We start from the raw sequence: 20,975 nt of genomic DNA, 5'->3' as shown, positions 1-20,975 counted from the left end.
GGATGGTATTCAAGTGGCTGGTCAGCTCTTCTTATTTCCTCTCTCCTGCACTGCCTGCTGGGCTCTTCTTCCACAGCTTGCCTCTCTTCTATTCAAACTCTGCTTGATTCCTCTGCTTGCCTCTCTTCTATTCAAACTCTCTCTTTAAGCCTTTCCCCACAGAAGCCTCTCCTATCCTATCCTTTTCTCTCCCTCAGGCTTGTCCCACAAAAGTCCCTCCTCTCCTATCCTTTTCTCTCCCTCAGGCTTCCCCCACAAAAGCATCTCCTCTCCCTCCTCCTTCCTGCCAAAACCCCTTTTATATCCTCCCCTCTCCTTCCCCATGTGTTCACTCACTGCCTAGATGGCCTTTTTACGCAGAACTTATCAGCTGGAGTTGCAGGTGCTGATTCTGGGGTCTCCATCAAGTCCTGACAGCCCCACAGCTCCAGCTGACTTTCTGCCTGAAGACTGCCTGTGGCTGCCGGCTACCGGCTACCCCCGAGGCTGTCAGAAGCCCTGATCAGCTAGAGCCACGCACACCGGGGCTTCAGCAGGGTCCCAGAAAAACTGCAGCTCCAGCTGACTTTCTCTCCTAGGCCTCTCTGGCACTGCTGCCACTTCAGCTCATCTGCCCACTGCTACATACTCCACCTACTAGTGTGCTTGCGCTCCACATCTAAACACATCATGGCCTGGATCTGGCTCGCAGGCCTTGAGTTTGACATGTCTGCTATAGGGCACTGCAATGCCAAAACAATCTGCCTAGACACAAAAGCAGATTTCCCCCCATGCTATCACTCTGTTAAACACCTAATTCCCACAGCACTGTCTTATGCCTAAAGATATTTACCCATGTAGCAGGGCTGTATTGCTATTATCCTTCTCATCTTCATCTTAGAATATTTTTTTAAAAAAAATTAGCCACAACATACAACAAGCTAACTGATTACATTTTATAAGAAATTTAGAAAGCTAAAAGCTAAACAAACTTGATATGTGTGTGTGGATAGAGAACAAAGAAACATACTCAATAGTGAGAACTAAAAAAAGGAGAGGAAAATGAAATGAAATGAAAAAAGTAAAGCAAAAGAAAATTCAGACTCTGGAAATTCTTGTGAGAGAATAATAATTCTGTAATTATATAAAGAGTTTTATTGTAAAGATAAAAAGTATACTATCTGGTCACACCGTGCCATTGTTAAATTTTAATTGTTTAATTGTTCATAATCAACTTAATCTCTGACTAAATGAGAAACTGCATGTAATGAGATATTATGCTAGGAAAAGGCTTGATAACCGATTGGAGAAATGATAGCATTAATTTAAACTCAAATCCTCTTACTATTTAGGAATGGTGGCAATGAAATTTTCAAGAGTATTTATCTCCAAAATAAATTTACAGCAAATTATGCCATATTTGTCAAATTAGTCTAGTTTCATTACTAAATCTACCTATCTACACTTGAAATTCAGTTTGAACTCAGGTGACAGAATCACCTTTCTGCATACTGAAGGAATTATTAAAATGAAGATGATATCATTTTAATGATATAATCTGATAACATTAAAATAGTATCATATCAGTGTATGTATTCTTTGTGGAGTGATCTCTGGGGATTGTTGAGAAATATTGCTGGCTTAGAATGTTAAGGCATGGGTGGCCCTATCTTAAAAGCTACATCTGCTGCCAGTTGCTTTCCAGGTTGTCTTCTAAGATATTCCAAGGAAAAATGAAGCTGTCTTTATTTAAATGGAATAAGAAATATCAAGACATTTATACTTCTGAAAATGTAACAAATGTATTAAGATTTTACAGAAAGTTATGGTTTGGTTTCTGTTATTTTATTATTTTATTATAAGTTATTTTATAAGTTATTTTAATCTATGTAAATCTGAAGTAAAAATGTGAACCAATATAAATAAGACAACTTGAATTAGTGAAATGTATCTCTCAAGAAACACTTACAGATTCTTTTTTGCTCATATTTCTGCTATGAGAACGTGAATGGGAAATTGTACTGAAAAAAGATTCCTTCTTGGTTGCAGACAAAGGAGGAGATTCAGTGGATTCACGTCCTCCAGAAAAACTTTCAATGCTTGGAGAAGGACTCCCATTTTTTGTACTTTGCCCTGAAAAGCAAATAGAGAGGAGCCAGAAATCATCATCATCATCATCATGCTTCTCAGTAACTGAATGGTGATTTTTCAAAAGCAGATTTGCATATCATGAATTTATTTATTGATATAATACAAAGTGCTACTGCAAGGGACATGCAGGACTGTATAAAACTATTTGCAACACATATTTAGTCACAAAGTGAGCAACAAAACATATCTTGTACATAAGAACATACTGGCACTAAGCAAACCCAGTCAATATATATTTTATGTAGGTACATATAAGTATGTGTATGCCTGCCTGCCTGCGTGTGTGTGCATCTGTCTGCCTGCCTGCCTATTTGCCTATCTATCTGCCTATCTATCTGCCTATCTATCTGCCTATCTATCTGCCTATCTATCTATCTATCTATCCATCCATCCATCCATCCATCCATCCATCCATCCATCCATCCATCCATCCATCCATCCATCCATCCATTGTGTCAGATTCTCAGAGACTGCCAGAAGAAGCCCCTGTGGTTTTGTCTCAAATATGCTTTTTTCTTCAAAAGGCAATTGGACTGTTTAATGGAATATTTAGCTACCAGAATGTTGTTACATGGAAATAATCTCTTGAATCAAAGGGGTACATTTTGCTCAACAGAATGACCCTTTAATAATAATTTAATTGACAGAATTATCCTTCATATTTTTGTATGTGAAATGAGGAAATTTCACATGAAAGGGTAGAGATTTGCTATAAGCAAAAACAGCAGAACTTAGCAATATATCAAGGATAGGAACAATAAGTCAGTGCAATTTTGAGTTCAATTCCTTGTGATTTCACATAAACATATTTACATATTTCCTAGTAGTACAGATAAATGATTTGCTACTGCCTTCTTCTGGAATGTTTTTTCAACCTCTAGTGGCTCTATTTTTGGACTCCTAATCTGAGAAAATATACTTCAAAGAATGCAGGTTAGAAAAAAGCTGCATAAATCTTAAATGGGAGAGCTAAATGGGATATCACTTCAGTCCCAAAAATTGAGCTGGTTGTTTGAGAATTATACCATCCAATATTAAGTGGTGATATTAGTTTATAAAGTCCTAAATGGCTGAAGACTTAAGTATTTTTTAAAAATCACTTCCCTAAATACCATGGAACTTGTACATTGCAATTACCTGGATGTTATGGCCCAGATAAGAGCTTTCTCAGTTATTGAAGATGTGGCTATTCACCTACGTGTTTATGAGATAATAACCAACAAGGTTCCACATTTATAATTTATTCAACTTCTCTACTTTTAAAATGCACAATATTTTTATTTATTTAATTTTTAAAGATATTTTGGTTTTATTACAATAAGATTATATTTACTCCTATTTTCTTAAAAAGCGCTCTTGGTTCTTATGCAAGAAAGATGCAATTTTTTTCTCTAAACAACAGTGCCACTTAGTGGATCTGTGAAATATAGTACATATTTAAAAATTTCAAACCACATGTACCATATTTGGGCTACCAAATAACAATATTATAGGCAAAACGTACCATGTGTTACTGTAGTAACTGTTCCGTGGAAGTTGCTTAGATTCTGGACAGGAACTGATATTGGAACATCACTGCCTTTAACTACTTCTCCTAGTAATTAAATAAAGTTAAAGAAATCTTTACAGTAGAACAAATGGTCAAAGTTTCCAAATTCCAATACCCTAATTTTCTGCTTAGTTCTATGCATGTATTACACATATATTGCCTTTGGCTCTTCCTGTATTTTATAAGTAATTTTGACATAATGCTATTAATAGCAACATTCCAATGGAGTTTAGAAACTTGATAGTGATCATTCAAATGCTAGTGGTCTAAGAATAAGTAACTCCAAAAGCAGAGTAGCATAGTTTTCTACAAATGCCTTTACATCTCCAGGAATACTTTCAGAAGTACCCAAAAAATATAGTTTTATGTATCTACAGTTAAGCTAGGCCCATTACAGAAAAATTTCAAAATATTATGCTGAGTTCCATTATTTAAAGTATAACAACAAACATATCATATAGCATTTAATTTTGCATCATTTTTTAAAATATATATAATATTTTGAGTCATTGATCCATGGAGTTTTGGTGGATAAGGGAATGTTATGTTCAGTTTTAATAGCCTGGTTTACAGACTATTCACAATAAATAAAAAGTTCTAATTATTTTATGATGCTAAGCTGAAATTAAAAATAAAATACGACTAGAAATCAAATTATATTTTAAACAAAGTAAATGTTATGGATTTGCTTATGAAAACTCATATCCAACATACTAGTGCAAACCCTACTCTGCTTTCCAGGAGATGGTGAAGTTTATTTAACCTTATATAAATGAGGACAAAAGGAAGGATCACCGTGACGAAAGTATAACCTGTTTTCTAAGACTTGTGAGAAAATGTTTTGAAAGTACTCAAATAAAGGTAAGGATTGTTGTCAACTTGGTTGACAGTGAGATGTATTCTGCTTGAATAAGAAATAATTATCTCAGAATAAATATGAACTGTGCAGTCACTTGATTTTGCCATTTTTACCCCATTTGAACAAGCTATCAGAGAAATAAAATGTATATCTCATAAATGGAATTGGAAAAATTTCAGTCATACGAATGATAGAATATTAATCATATTCCTTCATTTGTAGCTAGAATGGAAATGTAATGTAAAATGAGTATCTGTGCAGTGGGGGAAGTAGAAATGTTAAGGTAATGGTCCTGACATAATTGAAACACTATTCCTTTGTAATACAAAGCAGCATACAAAATTTGATTGTACATGCTCAACCACTACTTGACCTTTTATCCTCCCACTCTGATTATGTTTATTCTTTTTATTTATTTGTTATGTTTCACATTTACTGTAACTTAATCCGACAGAATGTTATATAATATTACAATAGTAGGACTAATCATCCATAGAGCTATTGAACTCTTCTTCATTGGCTGTACAAACAGAATCTGGATAGACATTTGTTGAGGCTACACAGAATGGATTGATTTGATCACCTAGACAACGTTTTCTACAATTTTAGTCTTATTGATTATAAACAGACCAATTTCTATACTGTTAGGCAAATATGTTATAAGATTTCCAGGGAAGACAGAGCGAGTTGAAGATAGCTATGCGAAAGCAGAGCTGACAATCATGGTAAAAACCAAGGAAACAGTGAGTAGACTGGTTTGTTAAGGAGTTAAGGAAAGGAGGGAAGATTGCCTTAATGTGTTCCAGATGGTTGCTCCTTACAAAGAGATCATAGGACAGTGGTTTTCTGTGGGTGTGAGCACTGGTATCAGCTATCTGGCTCATAACTGCAGCAGGGCCTTTTGAAAGGCACTAAGTTCGCACACTTCTTTCTAATTTTTGGAAATATTGACATTTATTATAAGATATTGGAATTTATAAAAATAATCAACTTGTCACGGGAAACAGACTTATTTTGGCTATCCTGGCTATTGTAAGACATAAGAAAAGATAAGTGATGATTTTAAGAACGTGACTCTAAAGGGGACTAAAGATTTTATGCTGAAGAAAAAATACAACTCTGTTCTTAATGTCAGTTAATATTCAGACTTACAAAATGATACAAAATGTTATAACAGCAGAAATATTAAAGATCTTTGAAGAATAAGACCAGAAATAACTACGGTATTGACTGAGTAATGATGTCTGCTTCTATGGAAAGACTATGTCTGAAAGATGTAAATCAAGGAATGACAAATGTGTAAGAAATTTTATCTGACAAGACAGAGAAAGTACGAAATGTGAAGCTGCAAATAACAACAAGAATGATTTGGAAAAGGATGTTATATTGGATGTACAAAAGAAACTAGCTGAAGTTTTAAAAATTAAAAAGAACATACAAATGATAAATAGGGAAAATAACTTGGGAAATTTTTTTTTTTTAGATCTGCAAAAGAGGCATGTTAAAGTCTTGAAGAAATCTGTGTCATGGGATAAAGAAGAATTGAAGAGGAACCAAATCCTATGACAATATTCTGGCTTAACAAATTAAAATTGTTAGAAGTAAAAGGAAGGAATATGAAATTGGTCTATTTGACTAAAGTTAAATTGAGTCTTTTCTGGAAATTTTTGGCAGTACTTTATGGATTTTTTACTGACACCACGATTGGAAAGTGGATGTTTATGGACTTGCTTAGATAATTAAGGGATGGGATAAGGAAACAAGAGATATTAATTTAGTAAAGAAATGTTAAATTTATTTATATTTGTCATGAAGGCTGGAAGTCATATCTTTGTCTCTCTCTAAAATTATATTCTTTCTTTTTTTTCTTTTTTCTTCCTGCACTTTTTATTCTTCCTTTCCTTCTTTCCTCTTTTCCTAGCATTAATTTGTATTAGTTTTTAGTATTATAATTAAAATTCTTAATAAAAATTATATCCAAAATAGCTAGGACAATAAGGTGGCTGCATTTATTTATTTTGGCTGCAAATATATTATATATTAGAAAAATGATAAAATCACTTAATGTAATATATTTTTGCAATAACATAGGGGCATGCATTTCCACTGGTTAAATGTACACAGAAGCAGATTTATGTTGTTATTAGAAGAGCACACCAAATAAATAATCTTAAAGGCAGTTAGGTTACCATTTTCATTTTTAACTGGGAAGGAATTTGGAATTCAGAGCATTTTCACAAAACATGAAATAAAATTCTGTTTAATGCTGTCATTTGATTTATAGCAAACTGATTCCCATTTCCTGTTTTCAATTACCAAGCAATGTTTAAAAAATAAATTTTGAAAAGTAATTTGCTGGATGCCTGATTTACTAAATGAATTCATACCTAAGAGTGTATCATACATGCAGTATTTTCAAACAACAAAAGTTGGACATACTCAAATAAAGATGTAATGAGAAGGGAACTAAAGCAAACAATGATACTGAAATTCGGAAACAATTGGAAAATCTGGCAAATAAATTATATCAGACAGGATATGGTGGCAAGCAAAGATGAGTGATATTCAAGTTGATATGCAGATTTCATCTCACTATCTTATATTATGCTGAAAGCTCTGTCTTAGTTTATGACAGGATTTGGTTTTCAAAAACAGAAATGGGACATTTTTACCTTTGCTTAGCTGAACTGGCACACTTTCAGATTTCATTATTCTTTGCTGCTGAGATGGAGGGAGTTCTACTGTGCTCCTTGTGGGCATGACAACAGAAGAAACATTGCCACTGCTACCTGCAACTGGAAGAGTTGCACTGCTAGAAGTCATTGCTGGGGATATCAGCTTGCGGCCAAAATTCAATAAGCTACTGGAAACTTTATTTATGTTCAGAGGAGCAACCTTTGCATTGATACTGAAAAAGAAAAAAAGAAAACATACATACTGCTGCTATCATGTTTAATTGACACTACCAAACTAATTGGAAAATTTCAAAATGAATTTGTTGTAATTAAAGATCCCTCTCACCCCACAAAAATATTACAATGAATCTAGAGAGTATAATAATGCAATATTATTCTACTTTAATACTAGTTATTTCTAGGGAGGTAGATTGTTTCATCCTCTGAAAGCCTTTGAAAGTCATGTGAATTTTGTTCCACAGGAACAGTTTTATTTACTGGAAAAAATAAACTTGTCTGTCTTAGAAATATTTTACAACCAAGATCATTCATTCATTCATTCAATTTGCTACCCATCTTGTTTCAAAGTGACTCTGAGCAATTTACAACATGCAAACATTAAAATCATCAGAGAGAAATATTTCAAACACAAAATGAAAGAACAATCAAAGTAAAATCATAATTACAAGATGGGGAAGGAGGGAGCCAGATTTTTTGTGGGGGGGGGGACAGGTTAATTAATCAATCACTTCCAATATGATACTCCCCTGTTGGGGCCCCAAGCCATCTGGCAGAGCCAAATCTTAAGGGTCTTGCCAAAGGTCAGAAGGTGGGAATTGATCTCATCTGCAAGATTCTATTCTATTCTATTCTATTCTATTCTATTCTATTCTATTCTATTCTATTCTATTGCTCTGTTCTGGGCTCAGTGCTCTTCAACATCTTCATCAATGATTTGGACGAGGGGATAGATGGGGAACTCATCAAATTTGCAGACAACATCAAGCTGGCAGGAATAACTAAGACTCCAGAAGATAGGCTTAAGATACAGAAGGATCTTGACAGATCAGGACATTGGGCGTTATTTAACAAAATGAAATTCAATGGTAAAAAAAATAAGGTTCTACATTTAGGCTAGAAAAGCTAAATGCACAGGTACAGTATAGGTGGTACCTTGCTCAATAGTAGTAACTGTAAGAGGCATCTCGGAGTCCTAGTAGACAATCACTTAAATATGAGCCAGCAGTGTGCTGCAGCTACCAAAAAAGCCAACACAGTGCTAGGCTGCATTAACAGAAGGATAGAAGATCACATGAAGTGTTAATACCACTTTATAACGCCTTGATAAGACCACATTTGGAATACTGCATCCAGTTTTGGTCACCACAATGTAAAAAAGATGTTGAGACTCTAGAAAGAGTGCAGAGAAGAGCAACAAAGATGATTAGGGGACTGGAGGCTCAAACATATGAATAACAGTTGCAGGAATTGGGTATGTCTAGTTTAATGAAGAGAAGGTCTAGGGGATGACATGATAGCAGTGTCCAATATCTCAGGGTTTGCCACAAAGAATAGGGAGTCAAGCTATTCTCCAAAGCACCTGAAGACAAGAAGCAATGGATGGAAACTAATCAAGCAACCTAGAACTAAGGAGAAATTTCCTGACAGTTAGAACAATTAATCAGTGGAATAACCTGCCTCCAGAAGCTGTGAATGCTCCAACACTGGAAGTTTTAAAAGACACTGGACAACCATTTGTCTGAAATGGTATAGGGTTTCCTGCCTGAGCAGGGGGTTGGACTAGAAGACCTCCAAGGTCCCTTCCAACTCTTATTATTATTATTATTATTGTTGTTGTTGTTGTTTTCATCATCTCTTGTTGCCATTAACACTCAATAATATCTGGAAAGTCTCACATTGGCTATCTCCAGTTTATGCCCTAAAACAATCTTTAGGTGTCTCAATCTCTGTCTTCCTCTGAATAAAGAGGGATGTTAGGGGAAAGTATTCACATTGTTTTATAAGCTGACTGTACATCATTACAATTAGAGGTAATTTGTTCATAATGACCCCTGTTCTCTTGTGCAATAATTTTGGTGGTTCATTAACTTTTTTGTATACATACTCTTAACTTGCAATGCCCTTGACATAAATAGCAACCATCCTAAATTGCTGTTACAAATTTAACAAGGTTCATGATATAGATACTTTAATAAATGAAGTTCAACTTTATGCTAGTTTTGAATGTTCTGATACATAAATGTAAGATGATTAAGACTATAATACAAGGGTCAGACTTTATTTCTTTACCATCATGGTGAAAAGATAGAAAAATATCAGAAAAAAGGGACAACACTGATCAAAAAATAAAGGTTGATTACCTTATGGTTATAAATAAATATATTTAAAAGCAAGGTATTGTTTAAATGTCAAGGATACATGAATGCAGTACCTGAAGAAAACTATTTTGTTAATCATAATAGGAATAATTGACCTTGGATATCAATGGGATATTTTTAAAACAAAGCTGTGCAATGATTCAGCTTCTGCAGTGTGTGCAAATGAAATGTTTTGTTTTACAAAGTTGATTCAAGGACATCTCTTTCTGCATACAAGCACTAGAAAAGAAAAACTGCTATAATACTGTGAATTTTTTTTTAATCTGCACAAATTCTTGGAGATCAGAGTAATGTAAATGTGGTCCATGAATTTGTAACAGTTAGTGAGTTTCTCTTTTATTTTTTTCTTATAGTAGTATAGATTTCTAGTGAGTTAGATGCTCCAATTTCAGATGAAAAAGACCCATTTCAACAATAACTGCAAATAGTAGCTATAATTGAGTAATATTATAAAAGTTGTATAAAGCAAGTCATCTTTATAGCTAAGTTCATTTTTATAGCCAAAGGCTATCCTTATTCACTGTTAATAAATAGAATATAACTTATTATCTTTTAAATCCTATTAAAAGTAAGTTATACTTCACTAACATGTAGCTTAAGTTGCTGCCATCTCCCCTCTGATATTAAATTACATAAAATATATCATTTTCCCACTATTATAATAAGTGTGCAAAAGAATAAACAGATCTAAATGTCACAGACCAACAAAATTTGAATAGCATCTCTATAAAATTATGAAATAAACACATGAAAACATTTTCAACTGTACTTGATCCACAAGTTCAAATGTACTGTTTATATGAAATATGAGAACATCTGCCCTATAGATCTGTTGATGGCAATATACCAAATTTTGTTTTTAAAACAGTTTCCCTCCAGGTAAATGCGCCAAATTCTAATTTCTCTAGGTACAAAAGCAATAACTTGCTTTTATATCCTTGAATCCTTGTCTTGTAGATGTTGCGATTGTTTACAGGACAAGGAAAGACACAATTTAATTATGTGTGAAGTAACAGAATAACTGGGGTAAAAAATCAACTATGCAATATAGCCAGTCTTAAAATTTTAGTGGCTAAGTATTTTCTTATAAACCAAATTCTAAGTATCACTACCAACATTCAATAACCCAATAGTCCCTTGAGTCTCAAATAACTGAATAGGAGTTTCCCATATTAATTTGAATGCTCTTTACAATTGGCTATGGCAAATAAAATTGCCTTCTTGATGAGCTTTAGCTATGGAATAGCCTCTATCAAGTCTACTTCGATAGATTTTAGAGCAATATATGTGAGAAAATAGGCAAGGTCTTCCTTGTGTCAACTCAGTTTTCTAAGACTGAGAAAATTATTCTAATATTTTCATATCATCATTGAATAATTAGCTACTATTTTTAGTATTATTGGCTCCTAATATACATAAAATATATTTACAAATATTTATAGTAATTATTGGCAGAGCACCTTTACAGATAACATACAAAGCATGATTACCGAGTTTTATTCATTAAGTCAGCTCCACGTGCTTTGTAGTAATCCAAATTCTGTTGGAATTGGTGAGCTATAGGTCTGGGATTTCTCTAAAGAGAGAGAGGGGGGGGGGAGAGAATTGTCAGAGTGCATAATTAAAACATTTTAAAATGTGACTAATATATTTCTATCCAATAAAATTTAAATTAAAAGTACTGACTTTTTAAATACATGCATTAAATATCAGAACAATTTCAAGTTGCAGTATATCTATCTTAACAAAATTTAACAAACTAGCACAACCACTAGATGGTGCATCCAACCTTTTTCTCCACTTATCAAAACATTCAGGATGAAATATTAGGCATAAATAAAAATGCTAGATATAAATATATACATATGTATATACACACATGCCCCTCATTTTTTCTCCCCAAAATCATTCAGTCAAATAATTAATAATATATTAAATTTTAGTTTGCTGTAACAGGACTTGAAAAATGATTATTAAAATGCTAATGCAACATAATCAGAATGATGGTATCTTTTCAAAACATGTACAATTAGTCCACCATTTTATCTGGTGAGGCTTCAGGGAGAGGGTAATAATACTTTAAGATCTATTCTTGAAGATAACCATTATTACAAATGTATCCAAGATTCTTAAGAGTTAATCCACTTCTGAAAATAAATATTTTCTATTAATAGATAATACAGAGAAGGTTCAAAAGTCTCAGTGACAGGTTTTTAGGACAAAAAGACATGGAAATATTTTTCCAAGTCTATAAAACATCAATTAAGGAATCAATTGGAGGTTGAAAAAAGAAAAAAATGCTGTTTTTAAAACTGGTCCTTGCTGATTGATATCTAGAGTGGACCGAACTTGGAGGGGCATACTGAGATCATTTTCAGGGTACTATTTGATCCTGGCCTAGATGTCCCTTAATTTGACTTTTTTTCAATTGTTGAGATAGGAATTTCTGGTAAAGAGTAAGGAGGTTCAAGTGGATCACTTGAGAGATTCAAGTGATGTACACCAGAGATGCTTCATGTTGAAGAAGTGCAAGAGTGACTGGTGTAGTTTGGGAAGGATGCCCAAGGATGTGTGAGATTTGCTGTGCAGATTGGATAGGGAGCATGGTGGACAGGTATGGGTCAAGAAGAGTGCATAAAGATGACAGGTCTAGTTGGGCAATTAGGGAGTGGTGTGGGTCAAGAGGGTGCCTAAGGGTATTTGTGAGTGTGTATGAGGTGTTTTGCAGGTCAGGGAATATGTGCAGGAGATGGCAGGGTGCATAGAGATGTGCAAGAAATGCTGCATGAATGGGGAAAGGCAGGTAGGGAAAGCATGCAGAAGGAAGCTGCCAGTTTGAGGGGCATGGGGAGCATCATAGGTTGAAAGTGGGCAGGGGTGACAAGGGCCAGGAGGGGTAAGGTTGCCTTCCTCCTATTACTTCTTTCTTTTTTTCTCCCTTCCTTTTCCTTCCCTTTCCAGTAGGCAGATAAGTGGCTGTTGCAGGATAAGGGAGTAAGTGAGGGATTGTGAGACTAGCTGGGAAACTGTCATAGAATATTGAAATGTGTAGAGTCCTCATGATCACAGCAGTGGCCCAGTTGCATTGCCACAATTTCCCCACATTTTATTCCTTCAAAGGTAATGGGTCCTGGATTTGGAACACATTCTGTAAGTCCTTTTGAGATACCATGGTTCACAATTTAGTGTTCTATGATACATTGTTTTGCCCAGTTAAAGATCACAAAGAGAGCTTTAGTAGTATATAAATAGATGAATGAATAACAAATAACAGTACCACCCAACTCAGAATAATGTTTAAAAGAAGTAAAATAAAACAGAATCTTGCAAGTCTGAAAGTACACGTTTCCCCCATCTCCCCCATCCCAAGAAACTAAGGAAGATTTCTTCTGAGATATTTGTTCCATCCATATCCATGTTGCAGGCTAACGTTCCTTTTATCTGACCATTCCTTTGGCTGCACCTCTTCTCTCCACCTCCCAAGATAATTCCTATATATCATTATAATCTCTTGTTTGCTAAACACATAGCAGAATCAAAACGTCCCCTTTACAAAGGGAACTAAAACTTATCATTCAATCAAAACCAATAGCTCTCAGGCCCAGGCTGATCTTTCTTTCCCATGAATGGTTTATGCAATCCCAATATCTTGTTGATTATTGAGGAATGACTTGTTCCATTACAAAATATAAGTTCATGAAGTTCTTCCAAAATTGATTATGGGCATGGCATATATGCCCAGCCAACTTAGAATTTACAGCACCACAGGCATTATTGGGCATTATAGCTCATTATAGAGCTTGGGCTTTCATTCTTTCTCCACTTGAAGAGTCCATCTATAGCAGGTGGGGCACATTTTCTGAGAAAGTGGGACATGGCTGCTTTGCTGGATATGTAGAAGAAAATGACTCTAGCTCTTATAGCAGGGGTCCCCAACCCCTGGGCCGTGGCCCATTACTGGGCGGCAGTTCGTTCAGAACCGGACTGCAAAAGTGGCGGGTGAGTGCCCACAGCTCTACTTGTGCGCGTAGCTCCATTTGTGCAAGTGCCAACCGCTTGAGCAAATGGAGTTCACTTACACAGAACTATCCCCTCTTCCCCCCAATGGTCCACAAAGCTGGAAAGATTTGAGACCACTTTCTTACAAAACAAGACCTACCTGCCAGCAACAAGCTTTTTACCAGGGTGACACATGGTCTGGCTCTGCCAATATTTATAAAAACATTTGAAAGAGATGGAAAATATCAGAACATCAAAAAGGGGAATCTTTAACCTGTGTGTTTCCTAGAGAGAACTCAATGGGACCATGTTCATGGTCCATTAATATATAAATAAGGATGCAACGAAGTTTGCTGCATATATGGGAACTTTATTCCAAATGATTCATCCAGGATTTTGTCTGCTACACATTTCTCGAAGTGATCCATTAAATGGCCTTAAATTTATTCATTGGCCCTAAATAGATTTATAAAAAATAAAAGGATATAAAGCTCCAAGTCTCTTTCTGGTATTATCATACATCACACTGTTTTACTTCTAGTAAAAGTCATATCACTGCTCAGAGATTCATTAAACTTTCTTTTGGAATAAATTCTTCAGACAAGTGCTATGAGCATTCTGATCAAAGGTAGTTGATAATTCTTTGCATATCTTCTGAAATGGAAATAGTCTGTATTACTGTTGAGATTCATATTAAGTCATAGTGATAAGGTTAGAACAACCATAGCCACATACACAGATGAAATTATTCTGCTTCTGTTGCTGTGTTAGAATTTTATTTGCTATGGGGTAAAACAGATTTGCAAAATTCACAGTTAACTTAAAACAACCTTTTATTCATAGGCTTGACTGCCTTCAGGAAGAAAAGAACATCTGGTTATTTAAGGAACACAATATGTTCATTTTCTATTACTTTTGTTTCTATTTTTTTTATTTTTTTTATTTGAACAACTCAAGTTAGAACTGTTTTTAATCGCTTTATATTTTTGTGATTGCCATGCCTATTTTCCATTTAAAGCTTGTAATGAACCAAAATATCTTGGAGGGGAGGGGAAAAAACCCACTCCACTTATTTATTTCTCACAAGGTAGAATATTCATTCAAATCATATCAATCTGTATCAAAGTAATTTTGATAAACATACTTATATTCTGAAGAATTGCAGCCTGTAGAGAATGTAGTATGTATATTCTGAATACATGTATTAAGTCAAAGAGAATTGGGAGTTTAGCCTACGTAATATAATAGGTCCCCCATGTATTAAACTCATTGAGCTAGATCAAGACTTAGGAAACTTTGGAAAAGTCCTAATAAAATTGCTGAGATTTAAATTAAACACTAAATTAGGGCACATGGACTTCAAAGCATTTACTGCAAGTGCAATTAACTTTAAATCCAACTTCTATGGGCTACCTTTGTTTTAAGAAACATTGATTTTGTTCTTCTAGTAGTTTGGTTTTATAAGCAACAATCTTTGCAAATGTTGCAGCTTTAATATTGGATGTCTACTTGCAGATAGTTAAGATGGTAGTCAAGACCAAATAAAGACCAAATAAATTTTAATACAATCATTCAAAATGCATGCAAATATCTTTATACGTCAGAGGTGATCTGGCATAAACAAACATTAACAAAAGGATACAATAGAAAATTAAAAATAGTCATTTGGACTTTGTTCAGTGCAGGAATACAGATTAAAGAATTCCAGGTAGATAGATTGATAACTGTTTAATATTTTGAAAAATCCAAAGAAGGGGGGAAATCTTATAATCTCCTTGCATAATTGTTGCCATTGTTGCAATGCACTCAGTATTAAGATCTTTTCCCGTAATTTTCAATTAGAATCTGCCTTCCTGTAATTTAAATTAATTATTTTGTTCCTGTATTTCAGAACAAGAGACATTTTAACCTCGTTCCATAGGATTTCTTCTCAGGTATTTGAAGAATACTACAAAATTCTTTTCTCAAGATTTTAATCCCCTGATTATTTCTGCTGTCCTTTTCTGAGACATTTCCATTTTCTTTGTGTAGTTTTTTTGAAAAGATGCTTTGTGGAATGAAGATTTTTGAAATCAAGTCTGATGCTATAAAAAATTAAGACAGGCACAGAATTTGCTAGGTACTAAGAAAAATGCCTAGTACATCTGGGTGTTATTCTGAATATCCCATTTTAAATTATAGGCGCCACAGCTCTGCCTGTAATGGCTCTTTTTAAAAACCAAACAGCCATTTGGAAAATCTGCCTTTTTTAAAGATAGAAATAGGTGTCTTTCATATTTTTTAAATACAGAAAAATAACATTGTTTCACGTAACATTTTCCTGACCATTTTTTTTATTACTGTCTATTTACCAGAACACAAACAATTACGGTATATTTTTCCTGCTACTGAAGAACATGCAATTTTAAAGTACATTATTTTCTGCTTTAAATTTGATAGATTCAAGATGCATTCTTAGATGCTTAAAGTGTGAGTAATAAGACAGCCTGTTTAGCATTAAAACAAACATTACACACATGAAGGAGGTTGGAAAAATTAACATTAAAAATAAGTTCTATGTGTCATACCCAGCTATTGAGCCTATTTAAAGACATTCTTCAAGAAAGCATTAACTAAGAATTGTGCATTAAGACTTCAGATTACAAAGATGGCTCTCTAGAAATACAATCACAACTGCAAATTGCTTTTAAAAAGGTAAGGATGCCCAAACTGCATTTCATTCCATATACCTGGATTTTAATGTTAATTTTGATATTTTGTTTTACTTACATTATATTGCATACTGCTAGAGCCTCTAATATAAATATATTATATAAATAAATAAATAAATACAATTTTAATAGTTATCACAAACTTTAATATGTGTTTACAATTAATTTAATTTGTGCTTCCGTTAGGAAAAAAAACTGCAATTTGTAAAACACACACATATCTTTCATGTATTTTATGCCTTTTTAGGCATAAAACATGTTACAGGTAATCGAATTACGACCACAATTGAGCCCAAAACTTCTGTTGCTAAGCAAGATATCTGTGAATTTTGCTCCAAATTATGATTTTTCTTGCCACAGTTGTTAAGTGAATCACCACAGTTGTTAAGTGAATCTGGCTTCCCCATTGACTTTACTTGTCTGAAAGTCACAAAAGGTGATCACATGATGCCAGGACACAACCATCATAAATATGAGTCAGCTGCCAAGTGTTTGAATTTTGATCACATGGCCATGGGGATGCTGCAATGGTCAGAAGTATGAAAAATGGTCCCCAGTCACTTAAGATTAGTGCCATTATATCTTTGAATGATCACTAAACAAACTGTTGTAAGTCAAGAACTACCTGTATTTGTCAAAAACACAGATATAACTTTTTAAATATTATGTATTTGGTTCACATTCCGTTATGCTCAGAGGAGATTATAGTGAAATGAATGACTTCTCAGTAATTTCAATCACATATGAATCTGAAAACAATCATTAGGTTTCCAACTAACAATGGTTTGTATGAATGAAAAGTGAACCAGATTTATACCAAGTGGCCCATATAATGCAGTGTGCTGTGATAGATCCTGAATTATCATCCAAACGTTGAGATGTAAGGTCTTTTGATAGATCTTTTTGAATTGGACTGCTTGGGGGATGGGGCCAGCTGTCAAGAAGAACGGATGTGCTGGACGATTCTCCGGAGCGTCTGCCCTCGTTTCCGACCGCCTGACAGACCTTTTGAGGTCCCTGGTTCCCTGGAGGGAGACCAGGAACAATAAGGCATCCTGAGGAGCAGTTCTTGACGGTGGTTGGGACTAGTGAACTCGGGCAAAGCCTTGGTAAGTTGAGCGGAGGAAGAAGCCAGCCGTCAATGGCGGCCACGAAAAAATGTCAGCTGTCAGCTGGCCGAAGCATAGCGGTGGCATAGCTGGATGGAGACATGACAGCTCCAGTTAAATGTAACCTGAGCAGTGATCCTGACAACTGAACAGAAGGGCTCTGGTGAAAGAATGCTCCGGAGGACTCTGAGAGAAACTTGAAGATTTTGAATGCCCACAAGAGGGGAGGAGGGATTTTCCCCTGCTCCTGGAAAAGCGGTGAAAAGGAAGACTTGGGCTTAATAAGTTTGCCCAAGTACGCTGGTTGGATTCAAGGAGAAGAAGAATCTCTTTTTTCTTTCTTTACTTCAAGGAAGGAAAGTTTCACTTTGAAAGGCGAGCTTGTTACAAGACACAGAGTGAAAGTTTGGAAGAAATTAAGGAGGTAGACATTTTGAAATAACATAGTCAGATTGAACATCAGAGACAAAGAGACACCTGCTGGCTGAATTGAGAATAGCCACAAGAGGGGGAAAAACAGGGAAAGTGATTGTTGAATGTATCTAGTCTCGCCTGGAAAGGTTAAATAGTCATCTGTGCAGAAACTCTTGATTTTAAGTGAGAACTCTGTTACTCTGGAAAATATTACAGAAACTGTAAATAAGTGGGGAGGCTGGTTTGGAGAATTGAGAAAAATGTCTAGTATCCCCAATCTTACAAAGGTTGGAATAGGTAGGAAACAGACAACACAGACTACATTGTTGGAACCAAGCCCTGCCAGGCAAAGATCGTTAGAAGAAATGGCTCAAAGAGATAGGACGAGTTCATTTAGAGACTTGCAACAAATGTTGCAAGCAATGCAAGAGATAATGTGCAAAAATCATGAAGATTTAAAAAAAGAAATAGGAGAAGTAAGGAATGATACAGGGGAATTTAAGGACAAAATTAGTTCAATGGATGGGAAATTTGAATCTTTCCATCAGCAGATGATGAAAAATGAACAAAAATTGTTGGAAATGGAGGAAAGGATGGATAGAGAAGAGCAGAGAGTAGATGAAAGGAATGAAAGACTAGTTCAGGCTAACAAAGAATTAGAATCTTCAGTGATTTCCCTGGAACTTGAGAAAGCTGCTCACTACCTACGGTTTCAAAATGTATGTGAGATGAAAGGTGAAGATTTTCCAGTAATAATGTCAGATATACTAGCAGGGGCCTTGGGGTCCAGCAGAGAAGAGATGGCTAGCGAGATAGATGAGACCTATAGAATACATACAAACTATGCAAGACGGCACAATCTTCCCAGAGAAGTACATGTTAAATTTATTAAAAAATCAATTAGAGATGAAATATTATTCCGGGCTAGAGAGGATGCTCTGGAGTACCAAGGTAGACAACTGATTGTTCTCAAAAAAAGAATGAGAGATCTGAGAAGACCCTACCAACAAATAACTCTCAAACTGACGAGAAAAAATATCAACTTTAGATAGTTGACCCCAGAAGGCATTCTTGTTACATGGCAGGAGAAAAGTTTCCATCTAGACTCAATGGATAAAGCAGAGGAGTTTTATAGGAAAAATTTTGGTAGTGAGGAAGATTTAGTTGAAAGAGAGGTAAGACAAGAAGGAGAAATACCAGCCCAGGCTGTTGAAGGAAAGGAAATGCACCTTAAAGGAAAGCAGGTTGAGATTAGAGAGGATATAGACAATGGGAAAAACGAAGGGAAATATGATGAGAATAGACCTAAAGAAATTAAAGAGGCCAGACTGACAAGATCGATAGTGGAAAAAGGAAAGGATCTACAACCTCAAGAGTCTAGGCCGACAATAATAACTAGATCTAAACATAGATAAGGAGGGGAAAAAGGTGTTGAATCCATATCCATTAATGTTAATGGTCTCAACTCTCCAATAAAAAGGAAAAAGTTCTTAAACTCAGTAAGATGAACTTAGATATAATTATGCTACAAGAAGTCCATATAAAAAAACAATATCAATATTTATTAAACTGCCCTAAATTGGGGAACATGTTTGCGGCACTTTCACAATACAAGAAAGGAGGAGTTGTAGTATATATTAAACAGGAAATTTTGGCAAAGCAAATTTATTAAGACGAAGAATTTTAATCGTGGAAATAATTTTGAATAAAATGAAAATTCTTCTTGTGGGAATCTATGCCCCGAATGAGGGGCAGAGACAATTTTATAAAAAACTACACAATATTATTACTCAATTGGAATATGATAACATATGTATAATGGGAGACTATAATGCAATCGTGGATAGACACCTAGATTATAAATGTGGGAAGAATAGAAAAAGAACTAGCACAATACCTGATACATTCCTAAAAATGGCTGATGAGCTTAATATCCAGGATACTTGGAGAGAGAGGAATCTAGGGAAAAAACAGTTTACATTCTACTCTGGACATCATCAATCATGGTCCAGAATTGATATGGTGTGGATGTCAGCAGACTTAAATTTAGAGGTAGAGGATATTGTAATTGATACAAACTCCTGGGCTGACCATAATCCAATTAGAATTAGATGGAAAGGGCAAAAAATAATGAGGAGATGGACCTTGAAAAGGGCAATTCTAAAACATAAGGAATTTAAATTGAAATTGGAGGAACAAATGGACCTGTTTTTCGAGACAAATAAAAAGCAAGATACGAACTGCCAAAACTTATGGGATACAGCCAAAGTGTATATAAGAGGCGCTGCAATTTCTTATATGGCCAGGGAAAACAAAATCAAAACACAATGACTAAGACATTTAGAAGAAGAATTAAGTAGAGTTGAGGAAAATTTACAAAAGGAACCACAAAGACGTGAGTTGAAACAGCAGATAGATCTAATTAAACATAAGATGAACATTATTGGGAAGGAAGAGCTAGGACAGCAGATAAAACGTACTAAACCAAATTTTTTTGAAAACGCCAATAAACTGGGGAGATGGCTGGCCTATAAAATTAAAAAACACAACAACAAACAGAGGATCACTAAATTTTGCAACACAGAAGGTGACATGGTGTATCAGAACGAAGGAAAGAAATTAGTGGCATATGAGTTCTATAAGAACTTATATAAAGATGACGAATGGAGAAATAATGATGACATTGTACAGTATTTGCAAACAGCTGACCTACCGAAAGTTCCAAAAGAATTTAAAACTTTGTTGAACAAAGAGATAACACCTTTGGAACTTTCGGAAGCAATTAAGAAACAAAATAATAATAAAGTACCTGGGCCAGATGGTCTACCTGTAGAAGTGTATAAAATCATACAAGAACTTTTAAGCCCAATAATGTTGGAACTATTTAATGAGGTCTTAACAAAAGCTAAAATACCGACTTCATGGGAAGAAGCTTTACTTCGAGTGTGGAAGAAGTATTATTATGGATTAAATTATAAGATTCCGATCTGGACAAGTCCAGGACAGATGATAGAAGGGATATCTAGGGGAGTTAAATTGGATAAAGTTTCATATAAAGAATTACTTTTGCCGGTAGGACAAGACTGGCAACTTAAATCTCTGGGAGATCTGAAACAAGAGAATATTGAAT

At 34.9% G+C, this 20,975-nt stretch overlaps 1 protein-coding gene across 1 annotated transcript in view; it reads right to left on the bottom strand.

The window, feature by feature from the left end:
• TBC1D5 (TBC1 domain family member 5) overlaps window positions 1-20,975 on the bottom strand; it is a 358,979-nt gene that overhangs the window by 58,260 nt on the left and 279,744 nt on the right. Inside the window, exons 16-19 of the mRNA XM_015810742.1 lie at window positions 11,103-11,188; window positions 7,211-7,446; window positions 3,635-3,724; window positions 1,949-2,112 (exon numbers count right to left, since the gene is read on the bottom strand). Coding sequence (XP_015666228.1) covers window positions 1,949-2,112; window positions 3,635-3,724; window positions 7,211-7,446; window positions 11,103-11,188 — 576 coding nt within the window. The remainder of the gene's footprint in view (window positions 1-1,948; window positions 2,113-3,634; window positions 3,725-7,210; window positions 7,447-11,102; window positions 11,189-20,975) is intronic.

The sequence above is a fragment of the Protobothrops mucrosquamatus genome, unplaced genomic scaffold, assembly GCF_001527695.2.
Source record: "Protobothrops mucrosquamatus isolate PMUCROS unplaced genomic scaffold, P.Mucros_1.0 scaffold18, whole genome shotgun sequence".
Taxonomy (NCBI): Eukaryota; Metazoa; Chordata; class Lepidosauria; order Squamata; family Viperidae; genus Protobothrops; species Protobothrops mucrosquamatus.
Note: the sequence above shows the minus strand (reverse complement) of the source record. Positions and strands in the feature narration are given on the sequence as shown.